The sequence below is a fragment of the Lotus japonicus genome, chromosome 2 (genome assembly GCF_012489685.1).
Source record: "Lotus japonicus ecotype B-129 chromosome 2, LjGifu_v1.2".
NCBI lineage: Eukaryota > Viridiplantae > Streptophyta > Magnoliopsida > Fabales > Fabaceae > Lotus > Lotus japonicus.
Window position 1 is genome coordinate 71,933,847 of NC_080042.1, and position 23,872 is coordinate 71,957,718.

The 23,872-nt window shown below is 37.3% G+C and overlaps 6 protein-coding genes across 7 annotated transcripts; 2 read left to right on the top strand and 4 right to left on the bottom strand.

The window, feature by feature from the left end:
* Positions 1 to 1,140: 1,140 nt before the first annotated feature.
* LOC130736983 (VAN3-binding protein-like) lies at positions 1,141 to 1,644 on the bottom strand. Its single transcript, XM_057588755.1, has one exon. The coding sequence runs from the start codon at positions 1,642 to 1,644 to the stop codon at positions 1,141 to 1,143; it is 504 nt and encodes a 167-aa protein (XP_057444738.1).
* A 3,124-nt stretch (positions 1,645 to 4,768) lies between these two features.
* LOC130735639 (uncharacterized) lies at positions 4,769 to 5,553 on the bottom strand. The gene has a single exon (XM_057587565.1). It carries the CDS (start codon positions 5,485 to 5,487, stop codon positions 4,951 to 4,953), a length of 537 nt encoding a protein of 178 aa, XP_057443548.1. The 5' UTR covers positions 5,488 to 5,553; the 3' UTR covers positions 4,769 to 4,950.
* A 1,743-nt stretch (positions 5,554 to 7,296) lies between these two features.
* Positions 7,297 to 11,589, bottom strand: LOC130739304 (uncharacterized). 2 transcript variants are annotated; one of them, XM_057591562.1, is made up of 3 exons: positions 11,438 to 11,589; positions 11,053 to 11,229; positions 7,297 to 8,840 (listed from the first exon to the last, which is right to left on the bottom strand). In XM_057591562.1, exons 2-3 carry the CDS (start codon positions 11,224 to 11,226, stop codon positions 7,650 to 7,652), a joined length of 1,365 nt encoding a protein of 454 aa, XP_057447545.1. In that variant the 5' UTR covers positions 11,227 to 11,229; positions 11,438 to 11,589; the 3' UTR covers positions 7,297 to 7,649. The 2 variants fall into 2 exon arrangements, with proteins under 2 accessions (XP_057447545.1, XP_057447546.1); XM_057591563.1 differs by lacking the exon at positions 11,438 to 11,589 and having other exon boundaries at positions 11,053 to 11,430.
* Positions 11,590 to 12,051: 462 nt separating this feature from the next.
* LOC130736984 (protein FAR1-RELATED SEQUENCE 4-like) lies at positions 12,052 to 13,600 on the top strand. Its single transcript, XM_057588756.1, has 2 exons — positions 12,052 to 12,378; positions 12,464 to 13,600. The coding sequence occupies exons 1-2, from the start codon at positions 12,238 to 12,240 to the stop codon at positions 13,598 to 13,600; spliced, it is 1,278 nt and encodes a 425-aa protein (XP_057444739.1). The 5' UTR covers positions 12,052 to 12,237.
* Positions 13,601 to 13,612: 12 nt separating this feature from the next.
* LOC130736985 (uncharacterized) lies at positions 13,613 to 15,188 on the top strand. The gene is made up of 5 exons (XM_057588759.1): positions 13,613 to 13,641; positions 13,732 to 14,042; positions 14,125 to 14,497; positions 14,636 to 14,987; positions 15,093 to 15,188. Exons 1-5 carry the CDS (start codon positions 13,613 to 13,615, stop codon positions 15,186 to 15,188), a joined length of 1,161 nt encoding a protein of 386 aa, XP_057444742.1.
* A 2,439-nt stretch (positions 15,189 to 17,627) lies between these two features.
* Positions 17,628 to 21,821, bottom strand: LOC130739305 (uncharacterized). The gene is made up of 3 exons (XM_057591565.1): positions 21,689 to 21,821; positions 21,305 to 21,481; positions 17,628 to 19,111 (listed from the first exon to the last, which is right to left on the bottom strand). Exons 1-3 carry the CDS (start codon positions 21,788 to 21,790, stop codon positions 17,921 to 17,923), a joined length of 1,470 nt encoding a protein of 489 aa, XP_057447548.1. The 5' UTR covers positions 21,791 to 21,821; the 3' UTR covers positions 17,628 to 17,920.
* Between the last annotated feature and the right edge of the window lie 2,051 nt (positions 21,822 to 23,872).

The window sequence follows — 23,872 nt, forward strand, 5'->3', positions numbered from 1 at the left end:
AATTGCCTATAAAAAAAAATGAATGTGACATGATGTGTGAGAGGTTGAGTTCCACATTTTCATTATTTTCATTTATTTGGGAACATATACAGCTGGAATGCATAGTAAGCAGAAAAGGAAAGTATGTACTCGTGTGTTTGTGAATCATATAATCTATCTCTTAAGCTATCCTGAATTAATTCCTCCCTCACATCTTGTCCATAAATTTGTAACTTAACACCCTGCAGCCACCTTTCAGCAATAATCTGATAACTCCCTCACAGCATTCCAACACCAATATCTTGCATATGATATATACATCGCCATCATCATGTCACTTGATCATTACTCACACTTGCCTGAGATAGTAACAACTAACAAACCTCTCCCTCAATCTCAATTTCTCTATCATGTATATGTCTCCACCCCTTTTTGCCGAGACCCATTGTTTAATCAACTTACCTGTCTTAGTTATATTTTCACTCCCTATGAACAATTTGTTCAGTTAACAGCAAGCTTTTCTAGTGTGGATTTTGTACCGAGGGTTCTTTCTTTTAGAAAATGACCCCACTACAGGATTTTCAGTTTGTGTTATTTACATGTTGCATGTTTCAATTCTTCCATATATAATTCGTGGCATATAGCAAATCTCAATAAATCTAATTAAGGTGTATATACTACCAGTAAAAATATATATAATGAACGCCAATACAACTAACCAGTAATGTTAAATCTGGAATCTAGTTACTAGCAAGATTTGAACCCTGAATTTGAGAAAATTGATTTTTCAACAAGTACCATTAGGCCATCCATGCTAGTTTTATGGGCAGATTCAAAAACCAGACACGTTTCTTTGTCTCCCTGTGAAAGATTGTTGACGGGGCTTCTAAAGGAAATTCGGTACTAGTGGAGTCAGAAGTATCTTGAGGAACCATGAAGGTAAGATGTTGGGTGTTTTCTATAAACCCATTGGGCCTATGAAGTAGAAGTCCATGCTATAAAAAAAAGCTCTATTATTCTGTAAGGTCAGACTCAAGGTTGACGATGTCTTCGGTGGGACACTAGGTTTAGTGACACATCGTGTACCTGTGAAAAAAAATATGTGAAAGTCCAAACTACCCTGTAATAATATTGATTTTCCATATCTATCATTTTGATTCCCTAACCTCTTCTCCTATCTCCTGGACGTTCTTGGACCAGATCCGATGACACTTTGATTCTTGTTGACTCATGATGCTCGCCGGCAGACCTCACATTCACGGCGGAGCTAACCACCAAGCTCAGGTGATCCCGCTCAGCTCCCATAGCTTTCGCAGCCTCAACACACTGAGCAGCCACCAGCGTGGCCGCCGACGCCACCGCCATGTCCGTCTTGGCCATCTGCTCGTCTTTGCCGGAGCCTGAAGAAGCGGCGGTTGCGGCGGCAATGGCCGCAACTGCTGCGACAACCCCGGCAACTGAAACAGCCGCGTGGAGCTGAGCATTCTGAGCCCTCATTTCTTCCTTCTTCTTCTCCTTCCTGTCCTTCAGCCACCTCCCAACGGTCTTTCCACCGCCACCGCCAGCTGCGGCCGCCCGGTACTGACTATTCAAGCTGGTGGTGATGCTGTTATGGTTGTGGTTGTGGTTGTTGGAGCTGTTATACTGCAGAGAAAAGTGGGCCATTCAGAAATTTCCTTCATATCAATTTCTTATCCTGGCAAATTTTGAATCTGGGCTTTCTAGTGCTAGTGTCTCTTTCTGTAAATTTTATAGTTACTGATATTGAATGTCTTTCAATTTGTGAATTCAGAGTGTTTGGTCTTGTAGATTGAAGTTTCATTTTTTTTCATATAAGTGACATGAACTATTTCTTTGATTGTTCAGAATTACTCACTAAAATAATGCAGCAAGGTGGAACTTTCAATGAATGTTGTAGTCACCTTCCCCAAATTCTGATAATTTGCTTTGTGTGATAACTGATAAACATGGTGGTGCGGTGGATGTGGGTGGAGAGAAAAGGAAAAAGGGAAATAAACAGGAGAAAGAAAAGGGTGTTTATGTAAATGTTCATTTAAAATTAATTATATCTGTGCCGTTTATTATTTTAATATTATATCGAACGGTTTAAAATAAACTGCACCACGGTGAGACAGTTTTCAACTGTCCCACTGAAGCCAAAACCCTCAAGGTTTCCCTTTAATTCTAGAGATACAGACAATAAACTTCTAAGAAATAAATATTATATAAAAAAAATGACGAAAACCAATCAAGGATGGTGCTTGCTAGGATACATCAACCCTTAGTTGGGGTATAATACAAGACGTGTCGTGAACCAATAACATTTAAGTGAGTGTTTCTTCTTTTTACCGTATATGTTTTAAAATGAATAAAAAAGTCAAATACACTGTCAAATATCGGTTTCCTATTGGTACACGTCAAATCGCGTCAGTCATGTACCATACAATGAGGGCATGGTAGAATTCACCATAAAGAATAACAATTATGCTATCAATCAAAATAATAAGAAAGGTGCTATCAAAGTGCAAAACAGGCATTAAGACCTTGTCTATGTGTCTAGTTCAACTTACTTGGGAAAAGAATTGTTTTTATTCATTTTTAATAGAACTAAAATAATATTTCTTCTGAAATAATATAAACCAAACTAGTGCTAAAGTACATTACATATGGATTGTAATAGAACCCAAGTTACTAATCATCAATCGACATACACAGTTTGTAGAGGTTTTTGACCGCCTCATAAACTCTGTATGTCTGTAGAATGACTACAAACATGAATGTCTAAAGATCGTTTTCCGAATAGGAAGTCTGTTTTTCAAACTTCACAATTATATGGTCAATAGTCAGGGTCTTAGAGATAATGAACTAAAAACAGAGGAGCAGAATTCATGTTATGAAATATTGCTAAAGACCTTGCAATTTTCTTTTACAGCATGGCAGAATGTGGAGATTCAAGTGAGCTCTAAAGTCAGAGGGTTTGGAAGTAAAAGAAAAAGAAAAAGAAAATTATTTTCTTAAACCATGAGCAATGGTTGTTGAAAAATTGTGTTGAGGATTGTTGAGATGTTGTAGTGGTTGTTGAAGAATGTTGAGGGTGATGTGGAGGAGAGAGGGAGGGGAGAAATGTTGAGAAGCTCAACAAAGTTGAGGGACCTGCAGTGTGCCACGTGGCGCGAGGCCAGTGGCCACCGACAGGCGCGTGGCGTGCACGCGCAGACAAGGCGCGTGACGCACCTGCGCACAGCAGAGAGAGTGGATTTCTTTTTCCCTTGCCACGTGTCCAAATCTGATCGGTTCGCCGGATTTCTTTTTCCCTTATCTTTTGAACTCAATTATTTCATCCAAAAAAAAATTTCTGGAAAAAAAATTTATAACAAAATTCATGATTTTTTTTCTCTATAAATAGAGACTTGGTTCGTTTGATTTGGACAGAAAAAAAAACCAAGTTTTTCACTCTCTTATTAACTCTCTCACCATCTTACTATCTTTCTGTTAGTCTTTGTTTTGAAATGTATCACAACAATCACCATTTCAACACTCATAATTCATCTAACTACCCATATAACAACCAAAATCCCAACAATTATCAAGATCCAAATCAATTTCCCAACCAACGTCATCAAAATCCCAACAATTATCAAGATCCTGGTCAATTTCCCAACCAACGTCATTATAGTCTATATTTAAAAAAAAAAAAATTAAATTGTTAAGTGTTTATTGTTTTAATTTAATTTAAATCGATAATTGTAATTTTATGTAATCATAAAAACAAAAATATAAAATTAAATAAAAATATGAAATAAAAAAGTGGTGGGGTAGGGTGTTGAGAGTTATGTAAAACTATTGAAGTGGGTAAAAGTTGAATGAATGTTGAATTGAAGAAAGAAGATGATGTGGAGTGTTGGGTTGAGAAAAAGTGGGGTTAAAAAGGGGTAAACAAAACATTTTTCAACCAACCATTGCTCATGGTCTTAGAGCATCTCCAATGGAGTCCTTATTTTGGGATCTTAAAATAAGATCCGGATCTTATTAGATCTCATCATTGGAGCTATCCTACGTGGCATGAGATCTTAGTTTTTGCTAAGATCAGTGTCTTAGCTCAGGTACTCTCAAATGTGGGATCTTAAATAAAATAATATTTTTTTTCTTTCTCCTTCAATACAAGAACCAAAGTGAAAAATAGGGAGAAAAATAAATAATATAACTATATTGGGTATTGTGGGTCCAGTCAAAAGTAAAATAAGATCTCAACCACTAGAGTGAAATGTGCATAAGGACCTTATGAGTGTCTTAAATCCTATGTGGCAATCTGGACCTACAAAAAATGAGTTAAGTCCCAAAATAAGATCTCACCACTGAAGATGCTCTTATATTAACAATTGTGTGATCAGAGATATTACAGTAAGGCACCAGTATTCTCTTCCTTTTCCTGAAGCATTGGGATTTGGAAGACATATTAATATATCATTGAAGACTTTATCTTTGTAAAATCTCTTACAGCAGTGCATAGAGATTTGAGATAATTGTTTTTTATTAAGAAGAAGGAAAACAGGTGTTAACTATTCATTGGGATCAGATTATTAATGTGCTTCGAATTTATAGCATGTTTGAATTAGTTTTTATTTTTTTAGAATCAATTCTGAAACACATAACTTACTCACTAAAAATTTTCATCAGAATTGATTCTCCTAAGTATTTCCAAACATGCACTTAAAGTTCTCAGAGGTGGGATATACTGCTTAAGTTATAAATTGTAATTCAGAGGAAGAGCACAATTGTGAAATGTGAATGAACATTTTCAACACTGGTGAGATTATCAGTAGTCATTTAAAAGGATTCAATTTCAAGATATAAGGTGAACAAAGGGCCAGAAAATTGGAACAATCCAAACAAAACAATGTAGTAGACATCCTTAACAATTTAGAAGAAACAAAGGAAAAAAAATGTGTAGCTGTCTTTAGAACCTAAGCCTCAACAGCAAGGAACTTCAATCTTAGGAGTCAAGTTTGCTGGTTTGTTGAGCCTGAAATCTTCAGCTTGTTTCACATCCGAGATCAAATGCTGCCTAAACATGGCTATGAAAGCTTCCACTCTCGCATTCAATTCTTCTTTGGACAACATTGGAACCTGCTCCTCCTCCTCCTCCTCTTCTTCCTCATCCTCTTCTGTCTCACTCTGAAGAACATGGACATCTTTGTGGCATTCTTTACCTTCTTCAATTTCTTGTGAAGAACACACACATGGCCTTCTCTTCTCTTTATCATCATCTTTTACTTCTTCAACATCGCTTTCGCTTTCCGCGCTTCGGTCCCAAGAGACCGGCCTCATAGACATGAATAGAATGGCTAATAAAATGACATTGAGGATGAGGAACACCCAAGCACGCCATTGCTCAACTAGAAAGCTCTTTAGGTACACCATTAGAAGAAATGTACCAGCTGTGAACAAAATAGTGTGTATACAATCCTCCTTGGTTTCTCTCTCACATTCCCTCATTTTCAATTCCATGTTGAATCTTGATGTTGGTTAGAGCTGAGGTTGAAGCTGAATTTAAATCACAAGGAGAAAGTGGCTCATGTGCAAGCAAGAATGATGGTCTTGTTAGTGATGTGGGGGACTGTATAACCAAAATGATGGGTAAAGTAGTGATGATGGGAGAATATCACAGCAAGATGTAAGTGGTGTAAGGTGCTGAGGAGACAAGCAAACATAATACAAACAAGGACTGCTACATGTGTTGGTGATTTCCTGATCCAACTTTGGATTTAGCTTTGTAAGTTAGAGCATGTCTGGACTTGGCGTGCACACCAAATGCCACTACCCTTATAGGAGTGATATAGGCTTGTGACATTGGCAAACAGTGCTATTTTTTTTTATATATAAACCACTTGATATCCGATCACCCGTCAAATGTCGATTATTTCAAATTTGGAATTTAGTCACAAGTAAAGTTAATCACTCCTACCCTAGGTGTATTGTTTAGGGATTGAACTCGGAAGCTCTGTTCGTTCAGTGTTGCGTGGGTGCAAATAGTGCTAGTTAATACAATTTCTTATATTCATCCTACTTCAAGTTTCTTCTTGTTTTGATTTTGAAGTCTGTGGAGTATGCATTTTTGAAACAGAATTGGCGGAGTAAAATGGGCATAATGATGTAGCCTATGTTTCGATACCGGTTGGTACTAGTAGAAATGAATATTAACACTTATTTTAAGACAAAAAATAAGTAGAGCTCTTCTTATGTATTGAGATGAAAGTAACGTAGGTAGCACTAAGGCTTAGAAAAGCACATAGAGAAGTGGGGAATTAGAATCTCCTGCTGAAGTGAATGAACTGAAAGCCTTTTTGTGAGAACAGGAGATTAAAGCAATGGAGTTACTGTATGAAGGACACAAAAGAGGTAGAAACGTGATAGACCAAAAGCACGCTTGATTTGCACACATGACCACCGAATGTCCCCACATGTCCAATGATGTAAGCTCTTAATCTTGTAGCCTTCTTCCTTTTGTGCTGGTCCTGCCAAAAGTTACCAACCATAAGACAAACTACAAAGGACTCTGTACACAGGTTAGAAAGGGATTAAGATTCTCTAATGTGACTTGACATTATGTATATCTCTCACTTCATAAATATTCAAAGGGTTCACCTATTAAAAAGGTATAAAGAGAGAGATATACACAAAATTTTGATGAGAGAATTTTCACATGAGAGTGTCCTGATCCGTTAGAAAGTTCTTCTTTTTCTTGTTAGTAAGGCAGGAAACCTGCCTAGAGTACCTGGGTTCCTAGTGGTGTGCTTTAGATTGGCACAAGGCATGCTTGAGAAAAATTCATGTGATCTTGATGCGGTTATTCTAGTGCTATCGATGATCATGCCAAAAAAAAGTGTCATTGATGGAACCTAACATGCCCACCATGTATTGCTTTTCAAAAGTCCATGGAGACATAGGAGCAAAACTTGCTTGCTACAGTCAAATAAATTTTTTACCCCTTCACAAAATAACTTTGCTAAATGGTAATTTCCCATAAAGAAGTGTTTATCGACTGTGGTGTAAAATTCTATTGAACTTGACATCATGTATCAATAAAAGAATGTGATCAAACTCTTCCAATGATGTGATCAATAATAATTGGATGATAATATAAAACAATATCTAGAAATAAACCCAAATTCGTATGAAACCAATCAGTGATAACATGTAACATCGTAATTACCAACAATACACCCTCGTTCAGAATATTATACAACCTCCTTTAGTTTATCGCTTTATAGTATAAGCATAACATATTACAAAGCCATAATCATGCACTTGTCAGCATCCAAGAGAAAAATAATGAGCTTTGAGCTTTCAAATTAAAACACTAGCACAGCCATGTTCTGGAGATGTTCATTTGAAATGAGACAATTACAATCAGCATAAGTTTCAATCTACCCGCAACAAGCCTTCTCTTCCTATATAAGTTTATAATTCACAATGAAGAAACTTCAAAAATAGGAACAAGAAAAATTAACAAAGATCCTAATAACTTAACTATCATCCATCAAGCTTTGCTACCAAGTTCAAGTTCAAGCGTTGAATCAAGCAGCTGAGGGTACTTTTCAATAGGAGAATTCGACAGACTTGATGAGTGACTTGGGCCAGGTGCTGAATATCACTAGAAGGTCCATCTATCATGCACATTTCTGGGCATCTAATGCATCATTTAGTTTGTCCTCCACCTTCATCTTTGTTGCGCTCTTCTCAGAATCAAACTTTTTGTACAGGTTTACCAAGGATTCCCTTCTTCGCTTCCTTTGAAAGGTATACTTCAAAAGCCTATTGTCATATGCTTGACCAGGAGATCCATAATTTTCTTCAAATGCTTTAGCATCTTCCAAGTCAGTTTTTGTAGACGGAGTATCAACAACCTCAACTGTCATATTAGAACTGGGGCCAGCTGAATTCTGCACAGCACAACCTTCTAAACTTAGTAACTCATGATCCTTCACAATTTCAAATTTCTTAACAGCCTCGATGCTTTCAGTAACACCACTGAGAACAAATGATGGTTTACTACTCTTAAAAACAGAAGATACCATTCCTACATGTCCGTGTCTTCTTTTCCTTCTTTTCCATTTACTGATGGCACAAGACTTGATAGTAGATAGAGAACACACACCTTTGCTAGATCTACAGTTCTCATTTGTGTGTATTTTACAAGAGGAAAGCAAGCAATACCTGCAATACGAAAGAATCTTCCGTTTTGGTCTTTTATGAAGCTTAATGTGCTTCTTAATTTCCATTTTCTCAGTCTTGGCAGACGGTGCATTAAATTTAGCAACTTTCCCTTCAATATCTTTGGCAAGCCCATCCTTTTTACTGTAATCTTGATTGTGCACATCTCGAGTGAGCAGCTTTTCATCCAGCAAGTTTCCTTCGAGTGCATGGGTTCTCTGAGTAACTCCATTTTTGCAAAGTTCAGCTTCCTTGCTTCTCATGAGGAATGAAGTAAAGTCAGAGTCATCCAAATTAGACCGACACAAATGCTCAGTTTGTTTTTTCGAATTACAGCACTTCTCATCTAGAGAATTCACAGTCAATGATTTGTTCTTCACATCACAGCTCGTTACACATTCAAATTCTTTCTTAGAAAACAATGCCAAAGCGCCAGGTTTTGCACTCTCCTGAAAAGATGCAACTTGCTTCACACTTTGTCCATCCAAGGAATTGATCTGGATATTCTTGGTCTTTTCTAACTCACGACGTACATGTTTCAATTCTTCCCTTAGATCTGTTATGACATCCTCAGCCTCATTCAATTGTGCTTCAAGCTCTTCAATTTTACTTTGCTGCTTCAATGATGTCGTCTCTGATTCAGCTGTCTGTAAATGAAGAAAGAATTGTTTATGGTATTCGTACTGCATTAAATAAAATACCCAAAAGCAAGTCTGAGTAAGAAATGCAAGTTAGAATGGTTTTTCAAAGCAAATATCCAAAGATTTTACCATTAATGAGAATGGAAATTGTAAGTACAGTAACACTGATAATTTGAGCCATGCAATAAACTGAATTATCTTCTAAGTACAGACTTAGATAAGACTTGTTAATGGTTCTTAATGCTATACAGATTCTGACAGGGGAATAACATAATTTCTTGTCTACTGACTACCCCAACCACGTACACACAAACACTCCAAAATGTGTCTTTCCAGAGGGCTTAAATCATGACATTTCTGGGAAAACAACATTGACTAATCAAAACAAAAGAGTGATTAGAAAATAATGCACTGGTGTCAAGTCAACCTATCTTTATGCTTTGCTTTCACTGGCTTTGAAGGTGAGCACATAATAAATCTATTAATATATTTATAAAGCATTAAATCTGAAGCACAAATTATGTAGATGACAAATCAGCAACATTATGCCCTATCTAATTGACACGGTTGCAAACTCCTAATTGACTGTCCTTTAAATTGGCATGCATGATGCATCTGAGTTATGTTAGTCTCTTTGAAACTTAATTGCATTTCATATTCTCATATACTGATAGAACAAATAAGAAAATAGAAATTAATGGGCCTGGGCATGATAAGCAGGTGGCTGAGGATTAGTGATTAGTATGGGCCAGTTCTATCATATTCCTTCAGTTACTATAACTGTTCTTCACACTTGACCTGTAATTATTGGTCAACTATTTCTATTTGTTCCTTGCAGCTACCAGCCTTTCCACTTCCTACCTGCATCTTCTTCTTTTTTAATAATGTAAGTTCTTCCTGACCACAATGAAAAGAGAAAAAGACACCCTAGGATGAAGCAACTTCCCACCTAAACTAAAAGGGAGGGAAAAAAGGACTAACTCATTCCCTTGTGATGAGTGTCTTGCATACTTGAACACATGGTGGGTGCAATATGTATGCAACATTCATGTTATTTTTTAACTGTTGATGTGAGGATTTATTTTTTAGGTTGAAAAGGTTAAATTTGTAACTTCTTTATCTTGAAGAAGGATTCTCTTCTCTCCACCTATTCTTCATGCCCGTGGAAAATGTAACTAGCATCTATATTGCCTCATTTTTACTATCTGGTACTAAATGCTTATTGCTTAGTAGCATCTGTAGTTTTTCAAATGAGACACTGATAAAAAAATGACAAAATCAATCACAAAAGATAAAATAATAGCATTGCTCAATGTATCGCTCTTCTTGCCACTTCAAGGAGAAGTTTTGAAAGTTTTAATGATGCCAATCCATTTTTCAATTGACACTGGTCTTCTATGCATATTTTGTTTAGGAGAAGTTGGTGCCGTCAGCGCAATGCAAGGGATCTATATCTAGTTAATAAAATAAAAGGTATATTATGTGCCCATTAGCAGTAGGACAGGAAATGGATAAGGTGAGAGGCAATATCCTGTAATAGGAAGGACACTAGTACAGGGGTAAGAGACTACTGACACATGTCCAAGCTGTCATAGTAGAAGATCAAGCATCGTAAGGGGAACAAGATTAGTTCTGAGGATAACAAAACAGACTGATCACATTCACAGGAGAATAGGCAAGAAAAAAGTTAGATCAGAATACAATCAGAGCCAATAGTCAAGTTCACAGTTTGTCCCTAAAAAGCCAAAATACAATTTGCCAACAAATAATGGAGCAAAGAATTTTCATAGAACATTTCATTCAGAAAATCATGAGCTTAACAATTCCACTTGAACAATCAAAATCTGCATCCAGTGATATACCTGTGATCCTTAATATCTCCAGTTTCAAATTCATAATCAAACTCGAAAACAGACAGCAACAGATAATTTGAGTTGGACACCACAAAAAAAAAGAAAAAAAACTCAATGAGCTTCTTGGTACTTGTTTGGTTGGCTTCAAATCACTCTTCCAAAAGTAATTATTTTATTTCAAAAGGGTTTCACATACATTTTACCATCATCACAAAACCAATTCAACTAAAATCTTAACTAAAACTAATCACATCAATAAAAATCTAAAACTTCCAACCAACAATTTGATCAACTGTTAACACCAAATGACATAAAAATCATCAAATAACCAGAAAAGCCACATGATTTGGGTTTGAGAATGAAACCTTAGCATCAATCATGTTCTTCAAACGGAGTAACATGTGAAGAGCCTCATCTTTCACCGCAGCAAGCTCACTCTGGTACTGAAGAGCTCTCCGTTCAGACGCCATCACCCGAGCCGCAGCCTCCTTCGCTGTGTTCAGAATCACATCAGCATAAGCTTTCTTCAGAGCCATCATTTTCTGCAAAATCAATTACATCAAAAATTAATTCAAAAAATTAAATTTTGAGTAAATGGGTGTGTTTGAATCACGGAAAATAGGCCATCCGAGACGGTGGCCGCGGTGACGGCGACGGAGATGGCGGTGGCCGCAACGGCGGCGTTAAGTAGTTAAGGTTTTTTTTTTTTTGGAGATGGAAATTTAAAATTTTGAAGAGAACCCATTGTACCTGAGGTTGGTCTTGTTGCGAGAGAGTGGAGAAGAGGGAATGGGGGTGGTTGATGGGTTCGGTTTGTGAGATGAGAGACGTTTTTCTCTCTCTTCCCTCCGGGATTTTGGTTTGGCACCCCACCCTTTAGGCTACGCGCCCCAGCATTTTTTTTTATTCCAAAACTACCCATCGGTAAATGATTTGCCGATGTCAAAATAACAATCGGTAAATGATTTACCGTTATTGTTCCTCAGTATGAACACCTTTATCCCATTACCCAGAACACGAAGAACAATATCGGTTAATCATTAACCGATTCTTATATTGATATCGGTATATCATTTACCGACTGGTAATCTGGCAGTTTGATCACCTTTTCACCATTACTCCTCCCTCTACCAACCCCTCCACCATTACTCCTCCCTCCAACAACCCCCCACCAGCCCCCCATAACTCGCCCAAACTACCTTATTCTACCATTACTCCACTCCTCCCTCACATTTCACCTTCCCACCACCACCACCATCTCCACATTTCCACCACCACCACCACCAACACCACCACCACCAAGGGAAAGCTTTTAACTTCTGGTATGTGGTGTTAGCTTTGGTACTTTATTTATAGTTAGTTTAAGTAGTTAGTTGTTAGTTTAAGTAGTTAGTTTAGTTAGTTAAGTTGGTAATTTAGGCTGCTGAATCGTGAATCGAATCGGTAAATGAATTGCCGTTAATGTATCGGATTATGATTTACCGTTATTATACCGGAATTTGATTTACCGTTATAGGGTCGGTTATTGATTTACCGTTTTTGTTCCAGGGATGACAGAGTCCTTTTTCTTTGGTGAATCACAATTGATACATGCTGCTGGATTGGAAAATGATAATCCAGAGGAGCAACCATCACTAGCTGAACCTCCGATTATATCTATAGATGTCTCTCATTTGTATCATACTGATCAGGTACTCATTGCACAAATTTTTGCATGCTTTGTTTGCTTTGTTTATGCCTTGTTTTATGCCTTATGCCTTGTTTATCCTGAAACAGCGTTTCCCTTTGAAAGATGATCTTATGAAATGGGTTCGCGACATTTCTATGGCAAATAATTTTGTTTTGGTGACAACAAAGTCTGATAGTGGTGCGAAGGGAAGAAAAGAATATGTCATTCTGGGGTGTGAGAAGCATGGTGCGTATATTCCCTACAGAGAACCGGATCTTGTTGAAGGAACGTCAACACAAAAGACAGGTTGTCCTTTTAGGCTAAAAGGACGACGTACGAAAGATGATAAAGGTTGGTGGTTGAAGGTGATGGACGGTAGACACATCCATCTCGCAGCTGAGTCACTAGTTGGCCACAATTACGCTGGTAGACTGAATAGTGAGGCGAAGGAGGACGTGATAAATCAGGCTAAGACTTGGGTTCCACCTAGAAAGATGTTGGCGTCCTTGAAGGAAAAAGATCCTTCAAACTTGACTACCATCCAACAAATTTATGGTGTTTGCAAGCGGTTCAGACAATCCGTTCGTGGGTCACTGACAGAGATACAATACTTGCTGAAGAAGTTGGACGGTGAGAAGTATGTTCACTTCGAACGAAATGAACCCGGATCGGAAGTGATTAGAGATATATTTTGGGCTCATCCGAATGCCGTCAAACTTGTCAACACATTCCCATATGTAGTGATCATGGATTGCACATACAAGACCAGCAAATACAAACTACCCTTGCTCGAGATTGTTGGCCTGACCTCCACGGATAAAACATACTCAATAGCATTCTGTTACATTGGCAGTGAGACCACAGAGGACTACATTTGGGCATTGGAGTGTATGAAGTCTCTGATTTCCGACCAATCCAGGTTGCCTAGAGTGATTGTGACGGACAGAGATCTTGCTTTATTGAGTGCTGCTTCACAAAGCCTTCCCACCACCACCCATTTACTATGCTTGTGGCACATCAACAAGTGTGTTTTGGCAAAGTGCAAAGAGTATGTTGGCACGGATGATTTTGCTCAAGAGGTTATGGACAAGTGGGCCGAATTGGTAGATGCTCCAACAGTTCCAGAATTTGAAGCTCATTGGATTGAATTGTTTAACATGTGCAAGCATAAACACAAGTTGAAATTTGCCACTTATTGTTCTACTACATGGTTGGTCCACAAGCAGAAATTTGCCAAGGCATGAACAAATTATGTGATGCATTTTGGAACAACAACAAGTAACAGGTACAAAAATTATGTTATGACTTGTTATATGTATTTCATTTCATAGATTATTACAATATTAATTCTTACATGTGCGTTGTTGGTTTGCAGGGCTGAAGGTGCACATGCCAGCTTGAAGTTGATGTTGCGGAACAGTAAGGGTGACCTGGCCACATCATGGGATGCGTCGCATAGTTTGACCACCAATCGCCACACTGAGATAGTAGCATCGTTTGAGCGCAGTATGAATAAAATTGATCACCTTTTCAAGACCCCTTTCTACACAAATATTAGGGGATTTGTGTCAATCAAATGCCTGAAACTCATTGATGCTGAACTGACAAGAATGCGAGCCTGCGGCGGCAGATGCGATTGCTTATTGAGAGAGACTCATGGACTACCTTGCGGTTGTCAACTTGCAGGTTACCGGTCAACCACTCTCCTCTCAACTACTTCCAATTATTTATATTTGTGATTCAATGTAACATGTCTGTGAACTTGCAGATTATGAGAGGATTCCGTACGAGGCCATTCATCCATTCTGGAAGAGCCTAAGTTGGGAGCATGTACCTGTTGCAGATACTGGCAGCTCAGATATTTGCGGACTAAACCATGGAGAGATGCACCCAGAAGTTGAGGCACTGACACGTTATTTCCATTCTTTGGATACTGGAGGGCAGAGTATGGTAAGGAGGAAGCTTCAAGCGATATATTGTCCTGAAAGGAGTACACTATGTACTCCTGAGCTTCGGATAAAGTCCAACCGCACTCCTAGGTTGAAAGAGAGCAAACAACCCAAGGGTCGAGCAATAGGATCCTTGACTCGTGATCCTTCAGCGTTTGAACTTACAGACAAGAATATTAAAGAGGAAAAGAAGTCTTCACAACCAGCAAAGAGGAAGAAGCGTGTGAAGAAGTCTGATACAAGCCATTTCATGTGTAACTTTCCAGCCTTTCTCCATCCATATATTGGCACAATTACAGATGTTGAGGATGATGGTAACTGTGGCTATAGATCCATTGCTGCATTAATGGGGCATTCCGCCGGTCAGGACGGTTGGCCTTGGGTTAGGGCTACATTGATACAAGAACTTGAGACCAATGTGGTAATGTATAATAGGATGTGGGGCACAGATGTTGTTTATGGCTTACATAATCGTCTCACTCTTCCTATTGGTGACCCGGCCACCCCTGACAAATGGTTTCAACTGCCAGAGATGGGATACCTTGTTGCCACAAAGTACCAATTGGTTCTCGTATCCTTATCCTCTATGGGTTGTAACACATACTTTCCACTGATAGGAGCCGGCCCACGATATGAGCATTCTGTTATAGCTATTGGACATGTGATAAATCACTGGGTACAGGTATATTTTGACCAAATACACTAATATTTTAGTTGCCTACTAGCTTGTCGATTAATTTTTGTATGTGGAAGTTATCTAATTTTATGGTTATTCTCTAAAATGCAGCTCCAATTAACTCCTGGACATCCTATGCCGACTATTGCTCCCCAGTGGGAATTAGTTGTTAGTTTGCATGTGAATGTGATTAAATTAAATTTCTAGCTGTGTTAAGGTCAAACAACCATCATCACAAGCAAACAAAAACAATAAACAACTTTCCTAATTACAACACATGAAGCATATGATTTGAGCGCTTAATCTTTTCCAATAAACAATAAACAACTTTCCTAATCACAACACATCAAATCTATCTTGATCTTTTCCAATTCTCAACAAATCAGCAAAGTAATCCTGGAAGCTAAATACATGTCATGGTTAAATATTGGAAATAAATTTTGGAAGTCTGCACTGTCATACTGTCATATCGGAAAATCATTTTCCATTACCATATCGGAAAATCATTTTCCATTATCATATCGGAAATTGATTTTCCGATATTACAGTAAACCTAGAAACAGACCCAAATGCACCCCACTCGTGCCCGTACTCGTTTCATGGAATTTCAGGCAACAAAACACAACAAAACCTACCTCTAATCATCAATCAACTACCCTAGTGTTCAACCATTGACCTAATTCAAACTTCAAATGTGAAAATCATTGAAATCAAAACTTACCTTTTGAATGTAATGGAATGGGTCTTTGTGGGAGCTTTGATGATGATTAGAACCGACCTTTGAGATGATTGAAGTGGTGGAACCGAGCTTTGAGAGAGGATGCGATTGAGGGAGGGAAATTTGGGTTTTGAAATAATGGGTTTCAAAACCCAAACTGTCGTGTTTATATGTTTTAAACACGATCGGTAAATGATTACCCGTTATAGAGTCGGGTAATCATTTACCGTTTTTAATCAACTGGTTTTCTGGTAATTTCGCCCCCCAAGGTGGGGCGGGGGGCCTAATGGGTGGGGTGTTAAACCCAAATCCCCTTCCCTCCATTTCTGTTCTGCTTCTGGTGCAGTGTTTGGAGGTTCAGTGAAGAACAAAAAGGGTGCGTGTGTTGTTACGGATATGCCCTTGCGTTTTTGGGTTTGAAATATTTTTTAAAATTTTTAGAAAAATAAATAAAATAATTAACTCTCCGTAGTGGTTATTTAACTATGATTGTAGTTGTGTTTTATTAAAAGCTTAATTCAAATTTAATTAGCTGAATTTGGTTGTTCTAAGAAGAGTTAAATACATGTGATTTGGAAATTTGAGACTTTATTTAAGCCTTTGAAAAATGTGGTAGTTAGGCTAATGGTGTAGCTGATTGCTTAGTGAAGTATGCCCATGTGTTTGGTTTCGGTGTTCACATGCTGCACTATCCTCTTGTTGAGTGTCGTAGCTTGTTAGTTCAGGACGCTTCTGAGGCGCTGACCTCACTAAGTGCTCCTGTTTTGTAGCGTTTTTCTTGCTTTGGGGGTTCTGCCCCTCCATGTCACCAAAAAAAAGAAAAAGGTGGTAGTTATTCTCACTTTTTTTTTTCAGTTTGAGGCTTTATTTGAATTTTGAATATTGGAAGTTAGAACCACTGTTTTATCTCCTCTTCAAATTTGAAGTTTTAAATTTGGAGAAAGCTCATCACATTCTTGAATTTCGGTAATTTTGTATGGTTTTGGCAGTTGGACTAGGCTCCTTACGGAGACAGAGACATGGAAGTCCCTCCAAAGTCCACACCATTGTCTAAAATGATCATCAGCAAACAATTTAATGCAACTTTGGATATAAAAAGAATAGTGTTCCATATGCTCAAATGACCACAAGATCTAATAGCATTTCAGTGAACACTATGTAGGCTAGCTGAGATGACTAAGTTAGGGAACATCTCGTCCAAGCACTGACCTAACTGATGTGGTCAACACATTAAATGAAACACCACAAGGTTGTCTAGAAATAACCACATCTCGAAAGATCATCAAGACTTCATAAAGAGCTCAAGTCACAAAAATTACAATATGTGTATATAAATACAGGTTTGCTTGTACATTTAATCAAACATTACTCATTTTGCTAATCTGTTAGTTCTTCTTAGACTTTGAGATTATCTATATGATATAGAAGCTTACTAGAGCGTTAAGAATGTCTATTGCAAGAATACTCACCGTTATTCCTCATCATGCTTCGTCGTAGCCATTTCCACTCATCTAGAGCATTAAGCCTACAACCATGGTTGTCATACTCGCGAGTTGACTCTTAGAATCTTACGATTCTACATTTCTAGGCTCCAAAACGAGTCAACTCGCACGCAAACTCTAAAATTCCTAGAACCGAGCAAACTCTAGCTGACTCGGTAAACTTGCATCGACTCACGATCCCACACCGGGTCTACGAGTCACGGAGTAAATGAATTACGCACTATATCATTGAATTTTTATAAAGGGATAATTTTAGGTTTTCATGAAAATATTTCAACAAAGACCGAGAGAAAGATAGGGTTGAAATCTCATTTCAATCCAACATTCTCATTCACCTTCAAACCCTATGAGAAGCCATGTCGTCGTTGCGAGTTGTCGCCCTCGCCGTGGCTTCAAATTTTTAAGCTCTCTTTAAGACCTAATAAGTGTTCTGGAGATGTTCATTTGAAATGAGACAATTACAATCAGCACAAGTTTCAATCTACCAGCAATAAGCCTTTTCTTCCTATAAAAGTTTATAATTCACAATGAAGAAACTTCAAAAATAGGAACAAGAAAAATTAACAAAGATCCTAATAACTTAACTATCATCCATCAAGCTTCGTTGCCAAGTTCAAAGTGTTGAATCAAGCAGCTGAGGGTACTTTGCAATAGGAGAATTCGACAGACCTGATGAGTGACCTGGGCCAGGTGCTGAATATCACTAGAAGGTCCATTTATCATGCACATTTCTTGGGACCTAATGCATCATTTTGCTTGTCCTCCACCTTCATCTTTGTTGCGCTCTTCTCAGAATCAAACTTTTTGTACAGGTTTACCAAGGATTCCTTTTTTCGCTTCCTTTGAAAGGTATACTTCAAAAGCCTATTGTCATCTGCTTGACCAGGAGAACCATAATTTTCTTCAAATGCTTTAGCATCTTCCAAGTCAGTATTTGTAGACGGAGTATCAACAACCTCAACTATCATATTAGAACTGGGGCCAGCTGAATTCTGCACAGCACAACCTTCTAAACTTAGTAACTCATGATCCTTCACAATTTCAAATTTCTTAACAGCCTCGATGCTTTCAGTAACACCACTGAGAACAAATGATGGTTTACTACTCTTTAAAACAGAAGATACCATTCCTACATGTCCGTGTCTTCTTTTCTTTCTTTTCCATTTACTGATGGCACAAGACTTGATAGTCGATAGAGAACACACACCTTTGCTAGATTTAAAGTTCTCATTTGTGTGTATTTTACAAGAGGAAAGCAAGTAATACCTGCAATACGAAAGAATCTTCCGTTTTGGTCTTTTATGAAGCTTAATGTGCTTCTTAATTTCCATTTTCTCAGTCTTGGCAGACGGTGCATTAAATTTAGCAAATTTCCCTTCAATATATTTGGCAAGCCCATCCTTTTTACCGTAATCTTGATTGTGCACATCTCGAGGGAGCAGCTTTTCATCCAGCAAGTTTCCTTCTAGTGCAAGGATTCTCTGAGTAACTCCATTTCTGCAAAGTTCAGCTTCCTTGCTTCTCATGAGGAATGAAGCAAAGTCAGAGTCATCCAAATTAGACCAGCACAATTGCTCAGTTTGTTTTTTCGAATTACAGCACTTCTCATCTAGAGAATTCACAGTCAATGATTTGTTCTTCACATCACAGCTTGTGACACATTCAAGTTCTTTCTTAGGAAACAATGCCAAAGCATCAGGTTGTACACTGTCCTGAAAAGATGCAACTTGCTTTACACTTTGTCCATCCAAGGAATTGATCTGGATATTCTTGGTCTTTTCTAATTCACGATGTACATGTTCCAATTCTGCCCTAAGATCTGTTATGACATCCTCAGCCTCATTCAATTGTGCTTCAAGCTCTTCAATTTTACTTTGCTGGTTCAATGATGTCGTCTCTGATTCAGCTGTCTGTAAACGAAGAAAAATTTATTTATGGTATTGGTACTGCATTACATAAAATACCCAAAAGCATGTCTGAGTAAGAAATGCAAGTTAGAGTGGTTTTTCAAAGCAAATATCGAAAGATTCTTCCATTAATGAGGATGGAAATTTTAAGTACAGTAACACTGACAATTTGAGTCTCGCAATAAACTGAATTTTCTTCTAAGTACACACTTTTATAAGACTTGGTTATTGTTCATATTGCTATTTGCTATACAGATTCTGACCGGGGAATAACATAATTTCTTGTCTACTACTGACTACCCCAACCACACACACTAACACTCCAAAATGTGTCTTTCCAGAGGGCTTAAATCATGACATTTCTGGGAAAACAACATTGACTAATCAAAACAAAAGAGTGATTAGAAAATAATGCAATGCTGTCAAGTCAACCTATCTTTATGCTCTGCTTTCACTGGATTTGAAGGTTACGTAATAAATCTATTAATCTATTGCTAAAGCATTAGATCTGAAGCACAAATTGTATAGATCACAAATCAGCAACATTATGCCCCTATCTAATAGACACGGTTGCAATTTGTGATCATTCTCCACTCCTAATTGACTGTCCTTTAAATTGACATGCATGATGCATCTGAGTTTTGTTAGTCTCTTTGAAATCTCAAATATTGATAGAACAAATAAGAAATTAGAAATTAAAGGGTCTGGGCATGATAAGCAGGTGGCTGAGGATTAGTGATTAGTATGAGCCAGTTCTATCATATATCTTCAGTTACTCTCTTAAATAACTGTTCTTCACTTGACCGGTAATTATTGGTCAACTATTTCTATTTGTTCCTCGCAGGTACCAGCCTTTCCACTTCCTACCTGCATTTTCTTCTTTTTTGATAATGTAAGTTCTTCCTGTCCACAATGAAAAGGGAAAAAGGCACACTAGGATGAGCCAACTTCCCACCTAAACTAAAATAGGGGGAAAAAAGACTAACTGATACCCTTGTGATGAGTGCCTTGCATACTTGAACACATGGTGGCTGCAATATGTATTCAACATTCATGTTATTTTTTAGCTGTTAATGTGAGGAACTGAGGATTTATTTTTTAGGTTGGCAACGCTAAATTTGTAACTTCTTTATCTTGAAGAAGGATTCTCTTCTCTCAACCTATTCTTCCTAGCTTTGTGGCATCTGTAGTTTATCAGATGAGAGACTGACCAAAAATGACAAAATCAATCACAAAAGATATAATAATAGCATTGCTCAATGTATCACTCTACTTGCCACTTCAAGGAGAAGTTTTGGAAGTTTTAATGACGCCAATCCATTTTTCAATTGACAATGGTCCTTCTATACACATCTTGTTTAGGATAAGTTGGTGTTGTCAGCGTGATGCAAGGGATTTATATCTAGTTAATAAAATAAAAGGTATATTATGTGCCCATTAGCAGTAGCCAGGAAATGGATAAGGTGAGAGGCAATATCCTGAAATACGATGGACACAAGTAAAGGGTTTAGAGGTTACTACTGACACATGTCCAAGATCAAGCATCTTAAGGGGAACAAGATTAGTTCTGAGGATAACAAAACAGACTAATCACATTCACAGGAGAATAGGCAAGCACAAGAAAAAAGTTAGATCAGAATACAATCAGAGCCAGTAGTCTAGTCCACAGTTTGTCCCTAAAAAGCCAAAATACAATTTGCCAACTAATAATGGAGCAAAGAATTTTCATAAAACATTTCATTCAGAAAATCATATGCATAACAATTTCACTTGAACAATCAAAATCTGCATCCGATCATATATACATGTGATCCTTAATATCTCCAGTTTCAAATTCATAATCTAACTCAAAAAACAGACAGCAACAGAAAATTTGAGTTGGACACCACAAATAAAAAACTCAATGAGCTCTTTAGTATTTGCTTGGTTGTCCTCAAATCACTCTCTTCCAAAAGTAACTAATTTGTATTTCAAAAGGGTTTCATTAATATTTTACCATCATCACAAAACCAATTCTTGTCAACAAACTTCAGTAATACCATTGCTAAAACACAGATAAAATCAATTCAACTAAAATCTAAACTAATCACATAAATAAAAACCTAAAACTTCCAACCAACAATTTGATCAACTGTTAACATAAAAACATCATCAAATAACCACAAAAGCCACATGATTTGGGTTTAAGAATGAAACCTTAGCATCAATCATGCGCTTCAAGCGGAGTAACATGTGAAGAGCCTCTTCTTTCACCGCAGCAAGCTCAGTCTGGTACTGAAGAGCTCTCCGTTCAGACGCCATCACCCGAGCCGCAGCCTCCTTCGCAGTATTCAGAATCACATCAGCATAAGCTTTCTTCAGAGCCATCATTTTCTGCAAAATCAATTACATCAAAAATTAATTCAAAAAATTAAATTTTTAGTAAATGGGTGTGTTAGAATCACGGAAAATAGGCCATCCGAGACGGTGGCCGCGGTGACGGCGACGGAGATGGCGGTGGCCGCAACGGCGGCGCTAGGTAGTTGTTATTTTATTTTTTTGGAGATGAAAATTTCAAATTTTGAAGAGAACCCATTGTACCTGAGGTTCGTGTTGATGTGCTGGAGTGGAGAAGTGGGAATGGGAGTTGTTGATGGGTGCGGTTTGTGAGATGAGAGACGATTTTCTCTCTCTTCCCTCCATGGCTGTTCTGCTTCTGTACCAGTGTTTGAATGTTAACTGAAGAATAAAAGGGGTGAGTGTGTTTTTACGGTTATGCCCTTACATCTCTGGGTTTGAAATATTTTTTATAAAAAAATTAGAAAAATAAATAAAATAATTAACTGTAGTTGGTTAGCTCAAGTGGTAAGAGCTATGAAACATGCGGTTTGTGTGGGGGAGGTTCAGAGATCAATCTCTGGCGGTTGCAATTTATCTTTCCGATGTATAAAAAAAAAAAATATGTTTATCCAAAAAAAAATCTTGATCTAAATTTAATTAGCTGAATCAAGTATGAATTTGGTTGTTCTAAGAAGAGTGAAATACTTAAACTGGGATTTAGAATATTTTAGACTTTATTTAAGCCTTTGAAAAAGGTTGTAGTTTTTCTCACTTTTTTTTTCAGATTGAGGCTTTATTTGAATTCTGTATATTGTAAGTTGAAACACTCTTTTATTTCCTCTTCAAATTTCAAGTTTTAAATTTGGAGGAAGCTCATCACATTCTTGAATTTTGGTGATTTTGTATGGTTTTGGCGGTTGGACTAGGCTCCTTGTTGAGACTAATACATGGAGGTCCCTTCAAAGTCCAAACCATTGTCTAAAATGATAATCAGCAAATAATTTGTCCCCGAGTTAACTCAAGTGATAAGAGTTAGGGACATAAGAGTGAAGAGGTTAGGGTTCAAATCCTGGTGAAGAAATTTACTAACATTAACTAACATTGCCTATCACACAAAAAATCAGCTTAGATGACAAAGTTAGAGAACATCATTTAAGAATTGGCTTAACGGATGTGGTTAACACATTAAGATATGTGTATATAAATATAGGTTTGGTTGTACATTTAATCAAGCATTACTCATTTTGTTAATTTGTTAGTTCTTCTTAGACTTTGAGCTTATCTATGATATAGAAGCTTACTAGAGCGTTAGAATGTCGATTGCAAGAATACTCACCGTCGTTCCTCATCATGCTTCGTCGTAGCCATTTCCACCACATATAGAGCATTAAGCATACAACCACCACCCGAAAATTAGAGGTGCTCAAAGTTCAAGAAAATGAGATTAGGCCTTAAAGAAGTGGGAAATTGGTTACAATGATAAATTTCGTTCAATTTGTGAAGATTTTTCTATAAAAATAAGAAATTGAGAATTTTAAGTATAATAATAATACAGGCTTGATTAGCAACAAGAGACTAAATTAACTACAAAAAATGAGGGACTAAACTCGAGACTAAAAATGTAATTAGGCCTTTTAATTAAGCCCATAATTTATTAAACGAAGTCTCTCAGCCAAGAAGACTTCGTAACAACTCGTTTGGGCTTGGGTGCTCCACTTGGCCCATTGCTAACACTAACCATATCAATACATGATCATATAATACTTTAAAAAAAAAAGACGATGATCATATAATGAGCTTCAGACCAAAAAAAAAAACTCCTTATTTATGCTCCAAAAAATTAATCATTGAAAGTACATCAGATGTATAATTCTTTAACCCCTAAAAAATAAGATATATATTTCTGAAGAAAATCATATTACATGTTTAACATTTTCTCCAAATTCATTTGCATTTGACTGTTCACTTCACCAATTTATAAGTTATTTTTCTAGTTTCCGAAGGATAGCTCAAGTGTGGTAAGAGCTAGAGGTTCAAGTAGTAAGAACTAGGGAGATAAAGTTTGGGTGGGGTGAGGGGTTCCGGATTTAAAATCGGAAAAAAATTAATTTACTAACATTTATAACAACTAACATTTACTTGTAAAAAAATAAGTTATTTTTCTAAACTCTAAAGTATTTTTTCTACGTTCTCACCTGCCTGGCCAACTCAACTTTTTGGTCAACAAAAGACCTGAAGTCACCATGACAAATTAAAATAATAGACTCCATAAAGTTTTCTTCAAATGCCATCCTCTTCTAATTTTTATCTGGGTTTTCGACACGACAACCTAACAACAAATATGAAACATCTCACATAATTGCACAATTAGTGACCACAAAAGTAACGAAATTAATATCATGTATGTATTACAGAGACGAATATATATAAGAGGAGGTAAAACCG